This window comes from Heterodontus francisci, chromosome 15 (genome assembly GCF_036365525.1).
Source record: "Heterodontus francisci isolate sHetFra1 chromosome 15, sHetFra1.hap1, whole genome shotgun sequence".
Taxonomy (NCBI): Eukaryota; Metazoa; Chordata; class Chondrichthyes; order Heterodontiformes; family Heterodontidae; genus Heterodontus; species Heterodontus francisci.
The window spans coordinates 1,445,408-1,467,732 of record NC_090385.1 but is presented as its reverse complement, the minus strand read 5'-3'; the positions used below and the strand labels follow the sequence as shown (position 1 = coordinate 1,467,732).

At 44.1% G+C, this 22,325-nt stretch overlaps 1 protein-coding gene across 5 annotated transcripts in view; it reads right to left on the bottom strand.

Annotated features, from left to right (window-relative positions):
• Positions 1 to 17,503: 17,503 nt before the first annotated feature.
• Positions 17,504 to 22,325, bottom strand: part of LOC137377460 (importin subunit alpha-4-like) — a 125,567-nt gene continuing 120,745 nt past the window's right edge. For all 5 annotated transcript variants that reach the window (XM_068047053.1, XM_068047055.1, XM_068047054.1 and 2 more), the window contains 3 exons: positions 21,814 to 21,976; positions 21,630 to 21,724; positions 17,504 to 20,648 (listed from right to left, as the gene is read on the bottom strand). In XM_068047053.1, the coding sequence (XP_067903154.1) occupies positions 20,550 to 20,648; positions 21,630 to 21,724; positions 21,814 to 21,976 (357 nt within the window). In that variant the 3' untranslated portion in view covers positions 17,504 to 20,549. The remainder of the gene's footprint in view (positions 20,649 to 21,629; positions 21,725 to 21,813; positions 21,977 to 22,325) is intronic.

Sequence of the window (22,325 nt, the reverse complement as noted above, 5' to 3'; positions counted from 1 at the left end):
AAGAGGCCAGAATTGGCGGAGCGCAGATGTAGAGTCATTTATGACACAGAAGGAGGCCATTCAGCCCATCCAGTCCATGCCAGGTCTCTATGGAGCTATGCTGTCAGTTTCACTCCCCAGTTTGATCCCCATCACCCTGCAAGTCTATTTCTCTCAGGTGACCATCCACCTTCCTCTTGAAATCATTGATTGTCTCCGCTTCCACCACCCTGTGGGCAGTGAGTTCCAGGTCATTATCACCCACTGTGTGAAAAAGTGCTACCTCATATTCCCCCGCATCTTTTGCCCAAAACTTTCACTGTGTCCCCTTGTACCATTTGGCAATGGGAACAGTTTTTCCCTGTCTAGCTTATCTAAGCCTGTCATAATCTTGTACAATTCTATTAAATCTCCTTTGTTCTAAGGAAAATAAACCTAGCTTTGCCAACCTAACCTTGCAACTAAAATCCCCATCCCTTGAACCATTCTGGTAAATCTCCTCTGCACCCTCTCAAGGACCCTCACATCCTTCCTGAAGTGTGGTGACCAGAACTGGATGCAATTCTCCAGTTGGGGCCTAATCAGAGCTTTATAAAGGTTCAGCATAACTTCCCTGCTTTTGTAATCAATGCCTGTATTTATGAAGCCCAAGATCCCATATGCTTTGCTAACCACTCTCTTAATATGGTCTGCCACCACATGAACCCCTAGGTCACACGTAGAAAATAGGGGCAGGAGTAGGCCATTTGGCCCTTTGAGCCTACTCCGCCATTCATTATGATCATGGCTGATCATCCAACTCAGTAACCTGCTCCCACTTCCCCCCCCCCCCAATATCCTTTGATCCCTTTAGACTCAAGAGCTATATCTAACTCCTATTACAGCGACAGAAAGGACGTTTGAGGACTCGTCTACTGAGCTAGTATGGGCCGAGGTTAGAAACAGGAGAGGTGAGGTCACCCTGTTGGGAGTCTTCTATAGACCTCCAAATAGTTCCAGAGATGTAGAGGAAAGGATAGCGAAGATGATTCTCGACAGGGGCGAGAGTAACAGGGTAGTTGTTATGGGGGACTTTAACTTTCCAAATATCGACTGGAAATACTATAGTTCGAGTACTTTAGATGGGTCAGCTTTTGTCCAGTGTGTGCAGGAGGGTTTTCTGACACAGTATGTAGACAGGCCAACCAGGGGCGATGCCACATTGGATTTGGTACTGGGTAATGAACCCGGCCAGGTGTTAGATTTAGATGTAGGTGAGCACTTTGGTGATAGTGATCACAATTCGGTTAGGTTTACCTTAGCGATGGGCAGGGACAGGTATATACCGCAGGGCAAAAATTATAGCTGGGGGAAAGGAAATTATGATGCGATTAGGCAAGATTTAGGATGCGTAGGATGGGGAAGGAAACTGCAGGGGATGGGAACAATCGAAATGTGGAGCTTATTCAAGGAGCAGCTACTGTGTGTCCTTGATAAGTATGTACCTGTGAGGCAGGGAGGAAGTTGTCAAGTGAGGGAGCTGTGGTTTACTAAAGAAGTTGAAGCGCTTGTCAAGAGGAAGAAGGCGGCTTATGTTAGGATGAGACGTGAAGGCTCAGTTAGGGCACTTGAGCGTTACAAGCTAGCCAGGAAGGATCTAAAGGGAGGGCTAAGAAGAGCAAGGAGAGGACACGAGAAGTCATTGGTGGATCGGATCAGGGAAAACCCTAAGGCTTTCTATAGGTATATCAGGAATAAAAGAATGACTAGAGTTAGAGTAGGGCCAATCAAGGATAGTAGTGGGAAGTTGTGTGTGGAATCAGAGGAGATAGGGGAAGTGTTAAATGAATATTTTGCATCAGTATTTACAGTAGAGAAATAAAATGTTGTCGAGGAGAATACTGAGATTCAGACTACTAGGCTAGATGGGATTGAGGTTCACAAGGAGGAGGTGTTAGCAATTTTGGAAAGTGTGAAAATAGATAAGTCCCCTGGGCCAGATGGGATTTATCCTAGGATTCTCTGGGAAGCCATGGAGGAGATTGCAGAGCCTTTGTCCTTGATCTTTATGTCGTCATTGTCGACAGGAATAGTGACGGAAGACTGGAGGATAGCAAATGTTGTCCCCTTGTTCAAGAAGGGGAGTAGAGACAGCCCTGGTAATTATAGACCTGTGAGCCTTACTTCGGTTGTGGGTAAAATGTTGGAAAAGGTTATAAGAGACAGGATTTATAATCATCTTGAAAAGAATAAGTTCATTAGCGATAGCACGGTTTTGTGAAGGGTAGGTCGTGCCTCACAAACCTTATTGAGTTTTTTGAGAAGGTGACCAAACAGGTGGATGAGGGTAAAGCAGTGGATGTGGTGTATATGGATTTCAGTAAGGCGTTTGATAAGGTTCCCCACGGTAGGCTATTGCAGAAAATACGGAAGTATGGGGTTGAAGGTGATTTAGAGCTTTGGATCAGAAATTGGCTAGCTGAAAGAAGACAGAGGGTGGTGGTTGATGGCAAATGTTCATCCTGGAGTTTAGTTACTAGTGGTGTACCGCAAGGATCTGTTTTGGGGCCACTGCTGTTTGTCATTTTTATAAATGACCTGGAAGAGGGTGTAGAAGGGTGGGTTAGTAAATTTGCGGATGACACTAAGGTCGGTGGAGTTGTGGATAGTGCCGAAGGATGTTGTAGGGTACAGAGGGACATAGATAGGCTGCAGAGCTGGGCTGAGAGATGGCAAATGGAGTTTAATGCGGAAAAGTGTGAGGTGATTCACTTTGGAAGGAGTAACAGGAATGCAGAGTACTGGGCTAATGGGAAGATTCTTGGTAGTGTAGATGAACAGAGAGATCTTGGTGTCCAGGTGCATAAATCCCTGAAGGTTGCTAACCAGGTTAATAGGGCTGTTAAGAAGGCATATGGTGTGTTAGCTTTTATTAGTAGGGGGATCGAGTTTCGGAGCCACAAGGTCATGCTGCAGCTGTACAAAACTCTGGTGAGACCGCACCTGGAGTATTGCGTGCAGTTCTGGTCACCGCATTATAGGAAGGATGTGGAAGCTATGGAAAGGGTGCAGAGGAGATTTACTAGGATGTTGCCTGGTATGGAGGGAAGGTCTTACGAGGAAAGGCTGAGGGACTTGAGGTTGTTTTCGTTGGAGAGAAGGAGGAGGAGAGGTGACTTAATAGAGACATATAAGATAATCAGAGGGTTAGATAGGGTGGATAGTGAGAGTCTTTTTCCTCGGATGGTGATGGCAAACACGAGGGGACATAGCTTTAAGTTGAGGGGTGATAGATATAGGACAGATGTCAGAGGTAGTTTCTTTTCTCGGAGTGTAGTAGGGGCGTGGAACGCCCTGCCTGCAACAGGAGTAGACTCGCCAACTTTAAGGGCATTTAAGTGGTCATTGGATAGACATATGGATGAAAATGGAATAGTGTAGGTCAGATGGTTTCACAGGTAGGCGCAACATCGAGGGCCGAAGGGCCTGTACTGCGCTATAATGTTCTAATTCTAATTCCTTGAAAACATACAATGTTTTGGCCTCAAATGCTTTCTGTGGTAGCGAATTCCACAGGCTCACCACTCTCTGGGTGAAGAAATTTCTCCTCATCTCAGTCCTGTATTTTTACACTATGACCCCTGGTTCTGGGCTCCTCCACCATCGGGAACATCCTTCCTGCATCTACTCTGTCAAGTCCTGTTCGACTTTTATAGGTTTCTATGAGATCCCACCTCACTCTTCTGAACTCCAGTGAATATAATCCTAACCAACTCAATCTCTCCTCGTACGTCAGTCCCGCCATCCCAGGAATCAGTCTGGTAAACCTTCGCTGCACTCCCTCTGTAGCAAGAACATCCTTCCTCTGATAAGGAGACCAAAACTGCACACAATGTTCGAGGTGTGGCCTCACCAAGGCCCTGTATCATTGCAGCAAGACATCCCTACTCCTGTACTCGAATCCTCTCGCTATGAAGGCCAACATACCATTTGCCTTTTTTACCACCTGTTGCACCTGCCGGCTTACCTTCAGCGACTGGTGAACACCCAGGTCTCGCTGCATATTCCCCTCTCACAGTTTATAGCTGTTCAGATAATCTGCCTTCCTGTTTTTGCTACCAAAGTGGATAACCTCCCATTTATCCATATTATACTGCAGCTGCCATGCATTAACACACTCACTCAACTTGTCCAAATCACCCTGAAGCCTCTCTGCATCCTCCTCACAACTCACCCTCCCACCCAGTTTTGTCATCTGCAAATTTGGTGATATTACATTTAGTTCCCTCATCTAAATCATTAATATATATTGTGAATAGCTGGGGTCCTAGCACCGATCCCTGCGGTACCCCACTGGTCACTGCCTACCATTTGGAAAAAGACCCATTTATTCCTACTCTTTGTTTCCTGTTCGCCAACCAATTTTCTATCCATCACAATACACTACCCCCAATCTCATGCGCTTTCATTTTACAGATCCCTCTGTTCCTGCACACTCTTTAGAACTGCAGCATTAAGTCTATATTGCCTCTCCCTATTCCTTCTGCCAAAATGCATCACCTCACACTAGTCAGTATTAAATTCCATCTGTCACTTGTCTGCACAATCTGCTAACCTATCTGTGTCCTCTTGCAGGTGGTTCATATCATCCTCACTGTTTGCTGCACCTCAAAGTTTGGTGTCATTGGCAAAGTTTGAGATTCTACTCTGTTTTCCAAGATCCAAGTCATTTATATATAGCAAAAAAAGCAGTGGTCCTAGCACTGACCCTTGGTGAACTCCACTGTCTACCATCCTCTAGTCTGAAAAACAACCATTTACTATGACTCGCTGTTTTCTGTCCTTAAGCCATAGAGTCATAGAGTTATACAGCACAGAAACAGGCCCTTCGGCTCATCGTGTCTGTGCCCTCTAAACCTCCTTCCCCTTGCCTTAAATCTATGCCTCCTGGTTATTGACCCCAAGATAGAGTTACACAGCACAGAAACAGGCCCTTTGGCCCATCGTGAATTTTTTTACGCAATTGGACACTGACCCTCCTATTCCATGAGACTCAATTTTGTTAACCAGCCTTTTATGTGGTACCATCTCAAATGCTTTCTTAGAATCCATATAGACAACATCAACTGCAGTCAGTCACTGAGTAAGTTCAAGACAGAGATTGATAGATTTCTAGTTGCTATGACATCAGGGATATGGGGATAGTGCAGGAATATGGTGTTGAGGTAGACCATCAGCCATGATCTAGAATGGCGGAGCAGGCTCGAAGGGCTGAATAGCCTGGTCCTGCTCCTATGTTACTTCATCAACCTTCTCTGTTACTTCATCAAAAAATTCAATTAGCCAAGCATGATCTGCCTTTTACAAATCCATGCTGGCTATCCTTAATTAATTTGAAACTCTCCAAGTGTGTGTTGATTTTTACCCTGATTATTGTTTCTAAAACCTTACCGACCACTGATGTTAAACTAACTGGTCTGTAGTTACTCGGACTGTCCTTACACTCTTTCTTGAATAAGGGTGTCACATTTGCAACTCTCTAATCCTCTGGCACCTCCCCCGTATCCAGGGAAGATTGGCAGATTATGGCAAGTCCTTCCACTATCTCCATCCCACTTCCTTAAGCAACCTGGGATGCAAACCATCCAGATCAGGTGACTTATCAACCCTAAGCATAGCCAGCCTTTTTAGTGCCTTCCCCCTAAATTTTTACCCTATCCTTTGCCTCTATTCTCTCTGCTTCTACCGATATTGTCAGATTCCACTTCCTTAGTGAATGCCGATACAAAATACTCATTAAATATATTAGCCTTGCCTGTGCCTCTAAGCATATGTTACCCTCTTTGTCCCTAATAGGCCCCACTCCTCTTACTGTTTTACATGCTATTGGGGGTAGGCGGGAATGTGGAGTTGAGGCTATAATCAGATCAGCCATGATCTTGTTGAATGGTGGTGCAGGCTCGAGGGGCCAAGTGGTCTACCCTAGGTCCTAATTCGTATGTTCCTATGCCAGTAGAAGATCTTTGGATTTCCTTTTATGTTGACTGCCATTCTATTCTCATGTTCTGTCTTTGCCAGCCTTATTTTCCTCTTCACCTCCCCTCTCAAATTATTGTATATGGCCTGGTTCTCACTTCAGGAATTCACCTGACATGTATCATACACTCTCTTTTTTTGTTTTATCATTATCTCTATCTCCCTCATCATCCAAGGAGCCCTATTCTTGAAATAAAAACAAAAAGTGTTGGAAATACTCAGCAGGTCTGACAGCATCTGTGGAGAGAGAAACAGTTAATGTTTCAGATCTGTGACCTTTCATCAGAACATCCCTGTTTTTGGTTCCCTTACATTTCACACTTGTTGGAATGTTCCTGGCCTGTACCTGAAGCATCTCTTCCTTAAAGATAACCCATTGTTCCGATACAGCTCTTCCTTTCAGTCTTTGGTTCCATTTTACCCTGGCTAGATCCCTTCGCACCTCGTTGAAATTAGCCCACTTCCAATCTAGACGTTCTACCTTATTTTGTTTCTTGTTTTTCTGCATTACTAGTCTCACTCTTACCTATGTCTGCCCCCACAGACACTTGGTCCAGTGGCCCACCTCATTCCCCAGCACCAGATCCAGCAATGCCTCTTTTCTAGTTGGGCTGAGAACAAACTGATGAAGAAAGTTCTCCTGAACACAATTTAGAACTTTCTCCTCCTCCATGCCCTTTACTGTAAAATTATGCCAGTCGATATTTGGGTAATTATAGTCCCCCAATATCACCACTCCATAGTTCTTGCACATCTCTGTGATTTCCCTACAGATTTCCTCCTCTATCTCTCTCTCCCATTATTGGGAAGCCTATAGAATACCCCCAGTAGTGTGATCATACCCTTTTTGTTTCTCAACGCTAATCAAATGGATTCTGTTCTTGTCCCTTCAATGACATCTTCCCTTTCCAGCACTGCAATGTCTTCCCTAATCAAGACTGCCACCCACCTCGCTTTCTTCCTTCTTTATCTTTTCTGAACACTTTATATCCTTGTATAAAAGCGCCCAGTCTTCGCCATTTTTAAGCCACGTTTCCGTTATTGCCACTACATCATATTCACATACTGCTATTTGTGCTTGCAATTCACCAACCTTATTCACCACACTTTGTGTATTTACATAAATGTATTGTAATCCTGTCACTGTATTGCTCGTAGTCCTTCCTAGCCCACTCTCATCTAATACAGAACTTCTCCCTTCTCTAGTACTGTCTAACACTCTCAATCTGACCCCACCTAATGTTTTACTATTTCCTACTCTAGCGCTCTCTGTCTCTTCCAATTCTCTGTGCACCTTGGTGTTCCTCTTTTGTATTATCGCCTGGTTCCCACACCCCTGCCAAGTTAGTTTAAACCCTCCCCAATAGCACTAGCAAATTGTCCCTCAAGGATATTTGCCCCAGTTCTGTTCAGGTGCAACCCGTCCGGCCTGTACAGGCCCCACCTTCTTCAGAACTGGTCCCAGTGTCCCAGGAATCTATAGCTCTCCCTCCTGCACCATCTTTCAAGCCACGCATTCATCTGCACTATCCTCCTATTTCTATACTGACTTGGCGTGGCACTGTCAGTAATCTGGAGATTACTAGTTTTGAGGTTCTACTTGCTAATTTCTTACTTTGCTCAGTAAACTCTTTCTGCAGGACCACATCCCTCTTCCTATCCGTGTTGTTGGTACCAATGTGGACCACAACTGCTGGCTGTTCACCCTCCTCCTTCAGAATGCTCTGCAGCCGCTCAGTGACATCCTGGCACCAGGGACACAACACACCATCCTGGATTCATGTCTGCGGCCACTGAAGTGCGTGTCTGTTCCCCTGACTATTGAATCACCTATCACTATAGCTGTTCCACTCTTCCCTGTACCCCGCTGTGCAGCTGAGCCACCTGTGGTGCCATGGCCTTGGCTCTGGCTGCACTCCCCAGATCAGCCATCACCTTCCTCAGTATTCAGAACTGAATACCTGTTGGAGAGTGAGACGCACTCAGGGGTCTCCTGTACTACCTGCCTGTTTCTTCTTGAATAGCTGGCAGTCACCCATTCCCTCTCTCCCTGCATACTCTTAAGCTGCAGTGTGACCACATCTATAAAGGTGCTATCCACGATGCTCTCATCCTCATGGATGTGCTGCAGTGACGCCAGCTACTGCTCAAGCTCTGAAACCCAAAGCTCGAGCTGCTGCAACTGACACTTCATGCACATGATTATTCAGGACACGAGAAGCATCCTGTAGTTCCCACACAGCACAGAATGTGCACCCCAAAGATCGGAGCAGCCCTGCCATTCTTCTATCACATAGTAAACTTTGCTACTACAAATTAAGCCTTCTACTAATACTAATGAACCCTAAAAATAGTAATAAACCTTACTTAATAAAAGATAAGACTCACCAGCTACTCACTTGTTACTTGGATACACTTGGACACAGCAGCAGAGCACATTGGGAGAGAGGAGTTTGAAAAGAGGGCAGGAGCCACCGGCAGAGACACATCTCCAACAGCAGAGCATGCGACTGGAAAGAAAAATAGAGGTGTGATATCACAGAGAAGCAGGTAGGTGATTGGCTGGGTGAGACTTTGGAGCTACAAACAGCACGAGAGGGGAGAGAGAGAGTGTGGCGAGGCAGAGGGAGCTAGTCAATGAGTATCTGGTGGGTATTATGTTCTTTTTTCTGCTGATTTTTATTTTTTCTCTAACATTTAAGTCTATCTACTAAGTAGATGCTAAAATACCAGTAGTAGATAAGTGGTTACTCATTTGTTTGTTCTATTTATAACCATTTTGTGTTTATTTAACTTCCAATTTTAGTGAAGTAAATAAATAATTTGAAGCATGGCAGGGCTGCTTACACCCATTGAATGCACATCCTGTGCCATGTGGGGACTCCTGGATCCTACCCATGTCCTGGACAACATGTGCAGAAAGTGCCACCAAATGCAAAAACCCGAGCGCCGAATCTTGGAACTCGGAGCAGCTGGTGTCACTGAGGTGCATTTGCGAGGATGAGAAATACGTAGATAGCACATTTCAGGAGGTGGTCATCCCATAGCTTAAGAGAGCAGAGGTAGAGAGGGACTGGGTGGCTGCCATACAGATAAGAAGGGCAAGACAGGTAGTGCAGGAATACCCGGAGGGCATCCCATTTTCTAACTGGTATTTAGTTCTGAGTACCGATGGGAGAGGGGGTTCCTCTGGAGAGTATAGTGACAGTGATGACCAGAGCACCATGGGTGGTTCAGCTGTGCAGGAGGGAGAAGACAGGAGAGCAATAGTGGTAGGGGATTCTATAGTAAGGGGAACAGAGAGGCGTGATTCCAGGATGGTATGTTGCCACCCTGGTGCAAGAGTCATGGATATCACCGAGCGGCTACAGAGCATTCTGGTGGGCGAGCGTGCACAACCAGAGGTCATGGCCACATTGGTACCAACTATATAGGTAGAAAAAGGGATGAGGTCCTGTAAGGACTTCTAAGGCAGTAATCTCCGGATTACTCTCCCTTTCCTATCCTGAGTGGCGTGAAACAGGGCTGTGTTGTCGCACCTACACTGTTTGGGATCTTCTTCTCCCTGCTGCTCTCACGTGCGTTCAAGTCTTCAGAAGAAGGAATTTTCCTCCACACAAGATCAGATGTCAGGTTGTTCAACCTTGCCCGTTTTAGAGCGAAGACCAAAGTACGGAAAGTCCTCATCAGGGACCTCCTCTTTGCTGACGATGCTGCATTAACATCTCACACTGAAGAGTGTCTGCAGAGACAAATCGACAGGATTGCGGCTGCCTGCAACAAATTTGGGCTAATCATCAGCCTCAAGGAAACGAACATCATGGGACAGGACGTCGGAAATGCTCCATCCATCAATATCGGCAACCACGCTCTGGAAGTGGTTCAAGAGTTCACCTACCTAGGCTCAACTATCACCAGTAACCTGTCTCTCGATGCAGAAACCAACAAGCGCATGGGAAAGGCTTCCACTGCTATGTCCAGACTGGCCAAGAGAGTGTGGGAAAATGGCGCACTGACACAGAACACAAAAGTCCGAGTGTATCAAGCCTGTGTCCTCAGTACCTTGCTCTACGGCAGCGAGGCCTGGACAACGTATGTCGGCCAGGAGCAACGTCTCAATTCATTCCATCTTCGCTGCCTCCTGAGAATCCTTGGCATCACGTGGCAGGACCATATCTCCAACACAGAAGCCTCGATGCGGCCAGTATCCCCAGCATATACACCCTGCTGAGTCAGCGGCGCTTGAGATGGCTTGGCCATGTGAGTCGCATGGAAGATGGCAGGATCCCCAAGGACGCATTGTACAGCGAGCACGTCATTGGTATCAGACCCACCGACCGTCCATGTCTCCGCTTTAAAGACGTCTGCAAACGTGACACGAAGTTTTGTGACATTGATCACAAGTCGTGGGAGTCAGTTGCCAGTGGTCGCCAGAGCTGGCGGACAGCCATAAAGGCGGGGCTAAAGTGTGGCGAGTCGAAGAGACTTAGCAATTGGCAGGAAAAAAGACAGAAGCGCAAGGAGAGAGCCAACCACTGACCACCTCCAGGCGCTTACCCATTGTCTCTCGAGACAAGGCGGCCAAAGAAGAAGAGGAAGAAGACTCCCAAGGCCACATGCTGGTGTGTATAGTAATAGGAGAATACACCAGATGAACGTGTGGCTGGAGAGATGGTTAAGGAGGGAGGGCTTCAGATTTCTGGGGCATTGGGACTGGTTCTGGGGAAGGTGGGACCTGTACAAGTGGATGGTCTACACCTGAACAGGACTGGGACAAATATCCTTGCAGGAAGGTTTGCTAGTGCTGTTGCAGATGGTTTAAACTAGATTGGCAAGGGGTTGGGAACCTGACAGTCGTTTCAGATAGGACAATTTCAGAGCAGGGAACGGGAGGCATAAAAATTAGCAAGTGACTCAAAAACAGAGAAGCAAAGGTTAAAAAGTATAGAGTACAGGAATTTGGCAGTGTTAAAAGGTATTTATTTAAATTCAAGGATTATAGCAAATAAAGCCGATGAGCTGAGGGTACAGATAGACACTCGGCAGCATATTATTGCTGTAACGGAAACTTGGCTCAAAGAGAGGCAAAAATGGAGGCTCAACATTCCTGGATATAGCTTTCAGGCAGGATAGAGAGGGGGATAAAAAAGGAGGGGGTGCAGCATTACTGGTTACAGAATTAATTACAGCTGTGAGGAGGGATGAATGAATCATCAAATGAGGCCATATGGGTTGAGCTCAGAAATAAAAAAGGCAGCCACACTACTAGGAGTGTACTATAGACCCCCCAAATAGTGAGAGGGAGACAGAAGAACAAATATGTAGACAAATATCTGGGTGAAAAAATAGGGCAATAATTGTTGATTTCAATTACACTAATATCAACTGGGATACAAACAGTGTGAAGGGCACAGAGGGCAGAAAATTTTTGAATTACAATCAAGAGAACTTTTTTAGCCAGCACATAACAAGCCCAACGAGAGGGTGTGCAATTCTAGATTTAAGTCTTCGGAGATGAAGTGGCAGTGGGTGATCATTTTGGAGATAGTGACCATAATACAGTTAGATGTAGCATTATTATGGAAAAGGACAAAGAAAGAACAGGACTAAAAGTTCTAAATTGGGGAAAGGCAAATTTTATGAAGCTGAGAGGTGATCTGGCGAAAGTGGACTGGATGCAGCTACTTGAAGGAAAATCTCTGGCAAACCAGTGGGAGGCATTCAAAAGCGAGATACTACAGGAACAGTGTAGACATGTCCCCACAAAGTGAAAGGGTGGTACTGCCAAATCTAGAGCCCCCTGGTTATCTAGAGACTTACAGGGTAAGACAAAGCAGAAAAAGAAAGCTGATGACAGTCACAAAAAACTTAATGCTTTAGAAAGTCTACAGAAAGTGCAGGGGTGAAGTAAAAAGGAAATTAGGAAAGCAAAGAGAGGACATGAAAAAATATTAGAAGGTAAATTCAAGGAAAACCCAAAGATGTTTTATCAGTACATTAGGAGCAAGAGGATAACTAAGGAAAGGGTAGGACCTATCAGAGATGTACAAGGTATACATTGATGACTGTATCAGTGCAGTTTCCTGCTCCCGCCCCGAACTGGAAAACTTTATCAACTTTACTTACAATTGCCACCCTTCTCTCACCTTTACATGGTCCATCTCCGACACTTCCCTTCCCTTCCTTGACTTCTCTGACTCCATCTCTGGGGATAGGCTGTCCACTAAAAATCATTATAAGCCCACTGGCTCCCACAGCTATCTTGACTACACTTTCTCACACCCTGCCTCCTGTAAGGACACCATTCCATTCTCCCAGTTTTTCCATCTCTGATGCATCTGATGATGCTACCTTCCACAACAGCACTTCTAACTTATCTTCCTTTTTCTCAACCAAGGATTGCACCCCCCCCCCACTGTGGTTGACAGGGCCCTCAACGTGTCCGACCCATTTCCCACACTTCTACCTTCATCCCTTCCCCTCCCTCCCTCCCTCCTAGAACCACGACAGGGTTCGCCTTGGCCTCATTTCCACACCACCAGCCGACACATCCAAAGGATCATCCTCTGCCATCTCCAGCGTGATGCCACTACCAAACACATCTTAACTTCCCCTCCCCTGTTAGCATTATGAAGGGATCCTTCCCTCCGTAACACCCTGGTCTACTCCTCCATCACCCCCCAATGCCTCGTCCCCTTCCTATGCAATCACAGGAAGTATAATACCTGCCCTATTATGTCCTCTCTCCTCACCATCCAAGGCCCAAAACACTCCTTCCAGATGAAGCAGTGATTTACTGGTACTTTCTTCAATTTAGTATACTATATTCACTGCTCACAATACAGTAGCCTCTACATTGGGGAGACCAAACATAGATGGGTGACCAGTTTGCGGAACACCTCTGCTCAGTCCGAAAGCATGACCCCAAGCATCCGGTTGCTTGCCATTTCCACGCACCCCCTGCTCTTGCCCACATTTCTGTCCTTGGCCTGCTGCAGGGTTCCGGTAAACATCAATGCAAGCTCGAGGAACAGAACCTCATCTTTTGATTAGGCACTCAACAGCCTTGCGGCCTGCACATTGAGTTCAATAACTTCAGAGTATGACTGGCCTTTTATTCGCTTCTTTTAATTTTATTTTTTAACCATGTGCCTGTTTTCATGCTTGTGCTTTTGGAGAGAGTTGCTCATTACTGTGCCATTGACACTCTCTCTGGACTAATGCTTTGTCTTTCACCACAACACTCTCTTTGCCTTTGTCCCATAACATCTTTGTTATTTAATCTCTCCTGCCCTATCTCTCGCCTTCCCTTTTGTTCTCTTCCTCACCAAACCACCCCACCCCACCCCCTTCACTTGCTTAAAACCTAATTCTTTTCTAACCTTTGACAGTTCTGATGAAAGGTCACAGACCCGAAACGTTAACTCTGCTTCTCTCTCCACAGATGTTGCTTGACCTGCTGAGTATTTCCAGCACTTTGTTTTTATTATGAATTAATCAGAGATAGTCAGCATGGATTTGTTAAGGGAAGATAGTGTCTTACCAACTTAATTGAATTTTTGGGGCAAGTAATAAGGAGGATATTGCAGTGGATGTTGTCTACATGGATTTTAGTAAGGCATTTGAGAAATGGCAGACTGGTCAGAAAAGTAAAAGCCCATGGGATGGAGGGAAATGTAGTGAGTTGGATCCAAAATTGTCTCAGTGACAGGAAACAAAGGGTAATGGTTGACAGATGTTTTTGTGAAATGGAAAGCGGTTTAAAAGTCTGTTAAAAGAAGCAAGAGAGGAAATAGCAGAGGGTCTGACCATCATTTTCCAGTCCTCACTGGATACAGGTGTGGTACCAGAGGATTGGAGAACTGCTAAAGTTGTACCTCTGTTTAAAAAGGGAGTGAGGGATAGACCGAATAATTGCAGGACAGTTGGTCTAACCTCAGTAGTGGGCAAATTATTGGAATCTATTCTGAGACACAGAATAAACTGTCACTTAGAAAGGCACAGGTTAATCAAGGATAGTCAGCATGGATTTGCTAAGGGAAGATCTTGTTTGACCAACTTGATCGAATTTTTTTGAAGAAGTCACGAGGAAGATAGATGAGGGTAGTGCAGTTGATGTAGTCTACATGGATTTTAGCAAGGCTTTTGACAAGGTCCCACATGGCAGACTGGTTAAAAAAAATAAAATCCCATGGGATACAGGGAAATGCAGCAAGATGGATACAAAATTGGCTCAGTGGCAGGAAACAAAGGGTATTTGTTGACGGGTGTTTTTGCGACTGGAGGGCTGTTTCCAGTGGCGTTCCGCAGGGCTTAGTACTGGGTCTCCTGCTTTTTGTGGTATATATTAACGATTTGGACATAAATGTAGGGGGCATGATCAAGAAGTTTGTAGACAACACCGAGATTGGCTGTGTGGTAGACAGCGAGGAGGATGGCTGGTCAGATGGGCAGGAAAGTTGCAAATGGAATTCAACCTGGAGAACTGTGAGGTGATGTATTTGGGGAGGTCAAACAAGGCAAAGGAATACACGAATAATGGGAAAATACTGAAAAGTGTAGAGGAAGCGAGGGACCTTGGAGTAAAGGAATAGAGTATAAAAGTCGGGAAGTGTTGCTGTAAATGTACAAGGCATTGGTGAGACCGCACCTCGAGTATTGCTCACAGTTTTGGTCCCCTTACTTGAGAAAGGATGTAGTTGCATTGGAGGCAGTTCAGAGGAGGTTCACTAGATTGACTGTAGAGTTGAAGGGTTTGTCTTATGAAGAGAGATTAAGCAGTTTAGGCCTTTACTCTCTGGAGTTTAGAAGAATGCGAGGAAATCTAATTGAGGTATATAGATGATTAAGGGGATTGACAAAGTAGACGTAGAGAGGATGTTTCCACTTGTGGGGCAATCTAGAATGAGAGGTCATCGTTTTAGGATAAGGGGTAGCAGATTTAAAACAGAGATGAGGAGAAATTACTTCTCTCAAAGGGTTGTCAATCTGTGGAATTCACTACCCCAGAGTGCGGTGGATGCTGGACATTGGGTAAATTTGAGGAGATAAGATTTTTAATTAGTAATGGGTTGAAGGGTTATGGAGAATGGGCAGGAAAGTGGAGTTGAGGCCAAGATGAGATCAGCCATGATCGTATTGAATGGCGAAGCAGGCTCGAGGGACTGAATTGCCTACTCCTAGTTCTTATGTTATGAATGTCCACAGATCCCTGAAGGTAGCAGGAGTCGATAAGGTGGTTAAGAAGGCATATGGAATCCTTTCCTTTATTAGCCGAGGTATAGAATACAAGAGCAGGGAGGTTATCCTGGAACTGTATAACTCATTGGTTATGCCACAACTTGAGTACTGTGTACAGTTCTGGCCACCTCATTACAGAAAGGATGTAATTGCACTAGAGAGGGTGCAGAGGAGATTTACGAGGATGTTGCCAGGATTGGAAAAATGCAGCTATGCGGAAAGATTGGATAGGCTAAGGTTGTTTTCCTTAGAACAGAGGAGGCTGAGGGGTGACATAATTGAGGTGTACAAAATTTTGAGGGGTCTCGAGTAGACAGGTCAATTACCAGGGGCCACAGATTGAAGGTGATTGGTAGAAGGAACAGAGGGAACATGAAAAACATTTTTACCCAGAGGGTGGTGGGTGTCTGGAATTCACTGCCAGGAATGATGGTGGAGGCAGAAACCCTCAATTCTTTTAAAAGGTACCTGGACATGCACCTGAAATGCTGTAACCGGCAAGGTTATGGACCAGGTGCTGGAAGGTGGGATTGATTGGTTGGCTAGTTTTTTTCAGCTGGCGGAGGCATGATGGGCTGAATGGCCTCTTTCTGTCCTGTAACCTTTGTGGTTCTACTTGTTATTAATACTTAATATTTTTAATGTTTTTAAACACCTAGATGTTTAGACCCAGTCCCTAAGCAGCAATGCTCACCAGCCAATCAACTCATGACTTTCCGGTGATGTCATCATGTTTGATTTATTTTTCAAACCTTTGACAAGGTCCCTCATGGCAGACTGGTACAAAAGGTGAAGTCACACGGGATCAGAGGTGAGCTGGCAAGATGGATACAGAACTGGCTCAGTCATAGTAAACAGAGGGTAGCAGTGGAAGGGTGCTTTTCTGAATGGAGGGATGTGACTAGTGGTGTTCCGCAGGGATCAGTGCTGGGACCTTTGCTCTTTGTAGTATATATAAATGATTTGGAGGAAAATGTAGCTGGTCTGATTAGTAAGTTTGCAGACGACACAAATGTTGGTGAAGTTGCGGATAGTGATGAGGATTGTCAGAGTATACAGCAGAATATAGATCGGATGGAGACTTGGGTGGAGAAATGGCAGATGGAGTTTAATCCGGACAAATGAGAGATAATGCATTTTGGAAGGTCTAATACAGGTGGGAAGTATACTGTAAATGGCAGAACCCTTAGGAGTATTGACAGGCAGAGAGATCTGGGCGTACAGGTCCACAGGTCACTTTCAGTGACAACGCAGGTGGATAAGGTAGTCAAGAAGGCATACGGCATGTCATGCTGCAGCTGTACAGAACTTTAGTTAGGCCACACTACCAGAAGGACGTGGAGGCTTTGGAGAGGGTACAGAAGAGGTTTACCAGGATGTTGCCTGGTCTGGAGGGCATTAGCTATGAGGAGAGGTTGGATAAACTCGAATTGTTTTCACTGGAGCGACGGAGGTGGAGGGACGACATGATACAGGTTTACAAAGTTATGAGTGGCATGGACAGAGTGGATAGTCAGAAGCTTTTTCCTAGGGTGGAAGAGTGAGTTACTAGGGACAAAGTTTAGAGGGGATGTGCGAGGCAAGTTCTTTACACAGAGGGTGGTGAGTGCATGGAACTTGCTGCCGGGAGAGGTGGTGAAAGCAGGTACGATAGCGACGTTTAAGAGGCATCTTGACAAATACATGAATAGGATGGGAATAGAGGGATACGGTCCCCGGCAGTGCAGAAGGTTTTAGTTTAGACAGGCATCAAGATCGGCGCAGGATTGGAGGGCCGAATGGTCTGTTCCTGTGCTGTACTGTTCTTTGTTCTTAAAGGCCGCCTGGACCCCTGTACATACAAGGCCCTAGAAATATTTTTTGAATTAACTCCTGTGGGTGAGTTAATGCATTTTTAGTGTCTGTAAATTTAAGTTTAATAAACCTCCCGTTTTATTGCAACCCTCTGAATTCCCAGCAACAAGGCTCTGCCTTTGTAAGTAAAGTGAGGAAACACTCAGTCTCAGACCCAGTGTCGGTACAGCAATGGACTTCTTACACTGGTCCCTGGAGCTTGTTTTAAGGGCGATGCAGTGATCTTGGGCTTTAACGTAAAGTTCAGTGACTCCAGCTCAGATGCTTCTCAGCATTTCAAACACAAGAATCGCTGTAATACTTTAACTCACTCAGCTTCACACAAGCTGGACAAGCCTTTACATATTTGACAAAAGCAATAAATTATTTCATTAAGAGATCATTGGAAGAACGAGAAAAGTCAATGACTATAAAACAAGTTTGAGCAATTTTATTTTCAATGATCTGTAATTTGGCACTGATTTTTTTCATAGAAATGCAAGACCAAACATCAGCAAAATCTAATAAGCCACCTGTAGCAAGAAACCCACAATTGTCCCATCTCTCAATCACACTTAACTCCAAAGTCCCTTTTTATGCGAGTTCTTTCCTCACCCTCAATGAATTATCTTCATGAAGATGGGAAATTTTAGTATCGGAACGAATATTTCCAATTGTGGGTACCCACTGTCTCATCAGACACTCCCAGGGCAGGTACAACACAGGGTGAGATACAGAGTAAAGCTCCCTCTACACTGTCCCATCAAACACTCCCAGGGCAGGTACATCACGGAGTTAGATACAGAGTAAATCTCCCACTTAAATCCCATCTCAGAAGTTCACTGCTACAATAGTGTGACGTTTTCATTAGCCACGATGTTATGTGCTATATAGTTGCACTTTTCACAATTAGCTTGGAGACAAGAGAATTTCATCCGCTCTGGTTTTGAACCCAAATCCCAGAGGGTAAAAGGCAAGAATGCAAAACCATGATCAGCCTGCTTCCCAGTTACTACTCATTCCTACCAGAACAACCTTAGCCAAAGGCATTCAGGAAAACATCAGGTAAACGATTACTAACTGCACACACTGAAGTTGGATTCACATAGTCTGATCAATAAAAAGTTACTTCACTAATCTGGTCAATTGAATGTATAAGTCCAATGTACAGACCGTCTCTCACTTTAGATGTTTTTTGGTGTCTATCTATTCTGAAAAGCAAGGGCTCTGGTCTAACTTGGATAGGGCAGGGCTTTCAGCCACGACCAGTTCAATTTGGGTTATAACATTTTGAAAATGTCTAGGTGTTAAACGTTCTGCAGAAATTTAACATTCAAACCAAATGTAGCTCAGAGATGTGAGATTGTTAAAACTGCATCACTGTGAATTTCTGATTTGTAAATCCCCTGCCAAACCACTAAATTACAGGCACCACAAACCAACATTGAATAAGTGTGCAGGTTCTGGTGAGTTAGCTGTAAATTAAACATGTAAATCCCCAAAATTGCCAAATAAATATCAAAACAAAATGCAAAATACTGTGGATGCTGGAAATACTCAGCAGGTCTGACAGCATCGGTGGAGAGAGGATGGTAGGATTAATGTTTCAGTTTGATGACCTTCAGTCAGATGCTGTCTGACTTGCTCAGTGTTTCCAGCAGATTCTGTTTTTATGCCAGTTCAATAAACCTGTGTTAACAACCCTCTCCCAAATGTCACTTATCAAGTAGTTGCTTCAGGCCCATCCTCAAGCTTCTTACATTTCGCCTTCTCCCCCTGTTCTTGCCAATATTAAACATCCAAACCACGAGCAAGGACTAGCATTAGCATCTTGATTCCTGATCCCCACGACGAAGATCAGAACATCTACAGGGTGAATACTGGGAAGATAAAAACATTAGCTGCTGCTGAGCTGTGAACTTAAATCTGTTGCCCATAGGGTAAATGTGGCTCCTGTGTATCTGCTGGTTTATGTGTGTGTGCGTGCATTCTGTGTATGGGGTGTGAGTGAGACAGCGAGTACGTGCATGGTGTGTGAGCACTTGTGCACGCATTGAATGAGTGTGTATGAGTGCGTGCGGTGTGAGTAAGCGCATGCCTGCGAGTGACAGTGTGTATGCGAGCTTGAGTGCACGCAAACATTTGTAACCAGAACAGAAGTATGCTTTTCAAATAAAAGACTTAAAGTATCTGAATAGAAGTGGCAAACTGCAGCAATACTTTTAATTACTTGTTTACTGAAAACCTTTTATATTACTAAGCAAAACATAAGCTGAATTTTAAACTGCTTCCCTTAATGTCATATGGAAATACGAAAATCCAATCACATTAATTGTATTTTCTAAACCATACGTATATAGCAGTATTTAAAGCCCTGGTTTTGCAGTTAAAAATCAATGATCCTTTAATTATTAAAGTGAATTGAAGCATCTCACTGAATGTGAGTAACTCTATATATACACCAGTTTCATGCAGTAACACATCAAAGCTTAAAATGGCTGTGAAGCATTTTCAGTGATGCTGATTTTCATCTTGCTAAAATGTACACCAGCAGCGAAAGATACTTATAAATTCCATAGTGCACTTCAGTCAGTTGCAAAATCTCTTACGAAGGGAGTCTTATTTAGGCGGTAGGTTAAAGGTGCAGAACTCCTGGGAGCTGACATCCTTCACATCTGAATATTAATGCTTTTCACTGACATTTTTGCTGTCTTGAAAACAGTTTCCAAAAGTGACAGTATTAATTCCATAATTTTGTTAGGCATCTCAAGAAGCAAATATAATTGAGAGTTACATGGATGCTCAGAGGTACAGTCTCAGGTAATTCTTGCAAAATAAAGCACCAACTTTGCACAGTTTTGTCTGAGAACTTCCATAGAACCACATTCAAACTAATAGTATAGTGGTCATAGAAAATGCTGTGTGTTGTGATACCGTCGCATTAAATCTATCCTTCCTCGAGTATTTTAAGCCTCCTATGATTACGTATAAAACTCACAAAACCAGGTTTGTAATATTAGGCTTTTTTCATGGTACTTTAAGTAGTCTCAGTAATTGGGAGCTGGGTTAAGACACAGGAGCTATACAGCAAAGGCAGCAGCTGCCACTACAATAAACTTACAGGAAAACAGAAATGATAAGAGGATTGTAAATTTTCTTCACTGCTCATCTCCAAAGACAGAGGTACAGTCCAACTGATTGTTCGAACAGGATATAGGTTTCAGTACCACGTCTCTGGGTGCGCCACAGTCATTGCATGACAGAAGTTAGTGGAGGGAAGCAACGAAGATGATCCTGCTAGTTAGCAGTGATGTAAAAGCAGCTTTGTTCTTTGTGATTGGAAGATCAGTCTGGTGTGCACACCGCTGCACTTGTTTTTTTGCAAGCCTGTATTCTAACTCTGATGTTGCTTTTTACAAACACATTGATCAATAGATGACCAATCACTCTCTGTATATTATACCTTCACAGTGAGTGCGTATTTAAAAATTAAACTCCTTTGACTGAAGGTCTGTAGAAGGGTCAAAGTTGAAAGTTCCTTCAGGTGTGGTTTCAGGAATAAGGCAGGGATCTTCATCAATCTGTCAGGGCAGAAAAACAGCAAATACCGAGTGAACTGTAATCGCATCACACACTCCACATCCTCTCGCGCTCTCACACTTGCACGGTAAACAGAATTGTAATCAAGTCACACAGAATAAATTCTGGTTATCACTGATCAAACTGACACAGCAGAACACTCATCAGTTCAGTACACGTGGTTTGTGATTCATTGCTTTGACATTTTACTCAATTGCAAAGGATTTCATATGTAGTGAAATCATAACTACATTCTTTAAAAAGTATTCTACAATTTCACAAACCTTTCCTCAACATTAGTTTTAACAGCCTGTTACCAACTGTCGATAATGAGAAATTGAATTGTTGCTCAACTCAACCCACAGTGGCAGCAAGTTTCAGAGTAGGATAAGAGGGATTGTTATGATATGGAATACACGGCCTGAAAGGGTGGTAGAAACAGATTCAGTGGAACATCCAAGAGAGAACTGGATAAATACTTCGAGAAAAATGTGCAGGGCTTTGGGGACAGAGCAGGGGGAGTGGGTCTAATTGGTGAGCTCTACCAAAGAGTTTCAACACAAGCACAACGGGCCGAATGGCCTCCTTCTGTGCTGCACAGTTCTATGATGATGTAATAGTGATTGCTAAGTGACCAGCATACGTTACCCTGTGGTAGCTGAAACCTATTCTTTATTTAGGAAGTATCAAGACAAATGCTGTTTCAAACATCCCACAGTCAGTAGTTTGGAAAATTGACTTTGAATCAGCTAAACATGCAACAGGAAACCTAAACTGACGACAGCACTTCATTAGTTTAAAATGCCTGTGACCAAGAAAAGAATCTGAACCCAGCATACCAAGCTTCTCCACATCGTTTCCTCTCAGTATACACCACAATGACCTTTAGGGTTTTACTGAAATAGTAACTTCAGAATTAGCAATTATAACAAGTATAACCTCTCCACAGATGCTACAATAGGTTCATGTTGAAACATTCTCACCTCCTCTCCACAGAAGTAGTGGTCAATAATCTCATAGGCTAGTTTGTAGATGTCTTCATTCTCGTGCTGCTGCAGGGCTTCAATTTTTTCAAGTCCTGGGAAGTTTAAGAGGTGTTAAATATTTCAAACCAGAGATACAAACAGTCTGATCTTCAGGGAGTGACATTAAAAGCACTTCACTTACCTCCACATTCCTCTATCATTTCAACCAGTGTATTTGTATCAGAACCAGCCACCTTCAAAATGTTATTCAGACCATCAAGAACCACCTGAATGACCTGAGGATCTTTTACTCCAAGCAATTTACAGAAAGGAGGGATAACATTCTGCTGCACGAGGTATTCAACCTGAAAAGCAATGAATAAAAACTCTCTTAAAATAAGAGATATCGACACATTTGCATACTTGGACAATTTTTACAACTTAAATTGAATTTGCTTTGAATAAACTTGCATTAATACAGTGACTTGGTGACCCGGGTTCGGTTCTGGGTACTGCATATGTGGAGTTTGCAGGTTTTCCCTGTGACCACGTGGGTTTCTGCCGGGTGCTCCCGTTTCCTCCCACAGCCAAAGACTTGCAGGTTGATAGGTAAATTGGCCATTGTAAATTGCTCCTAGTGTAGGTAGGTGGTAGGAGAATTGAGGGAAGGTGGGGATGTGGTAGGGAATATGGAATTAATGTAGGATTAGTATA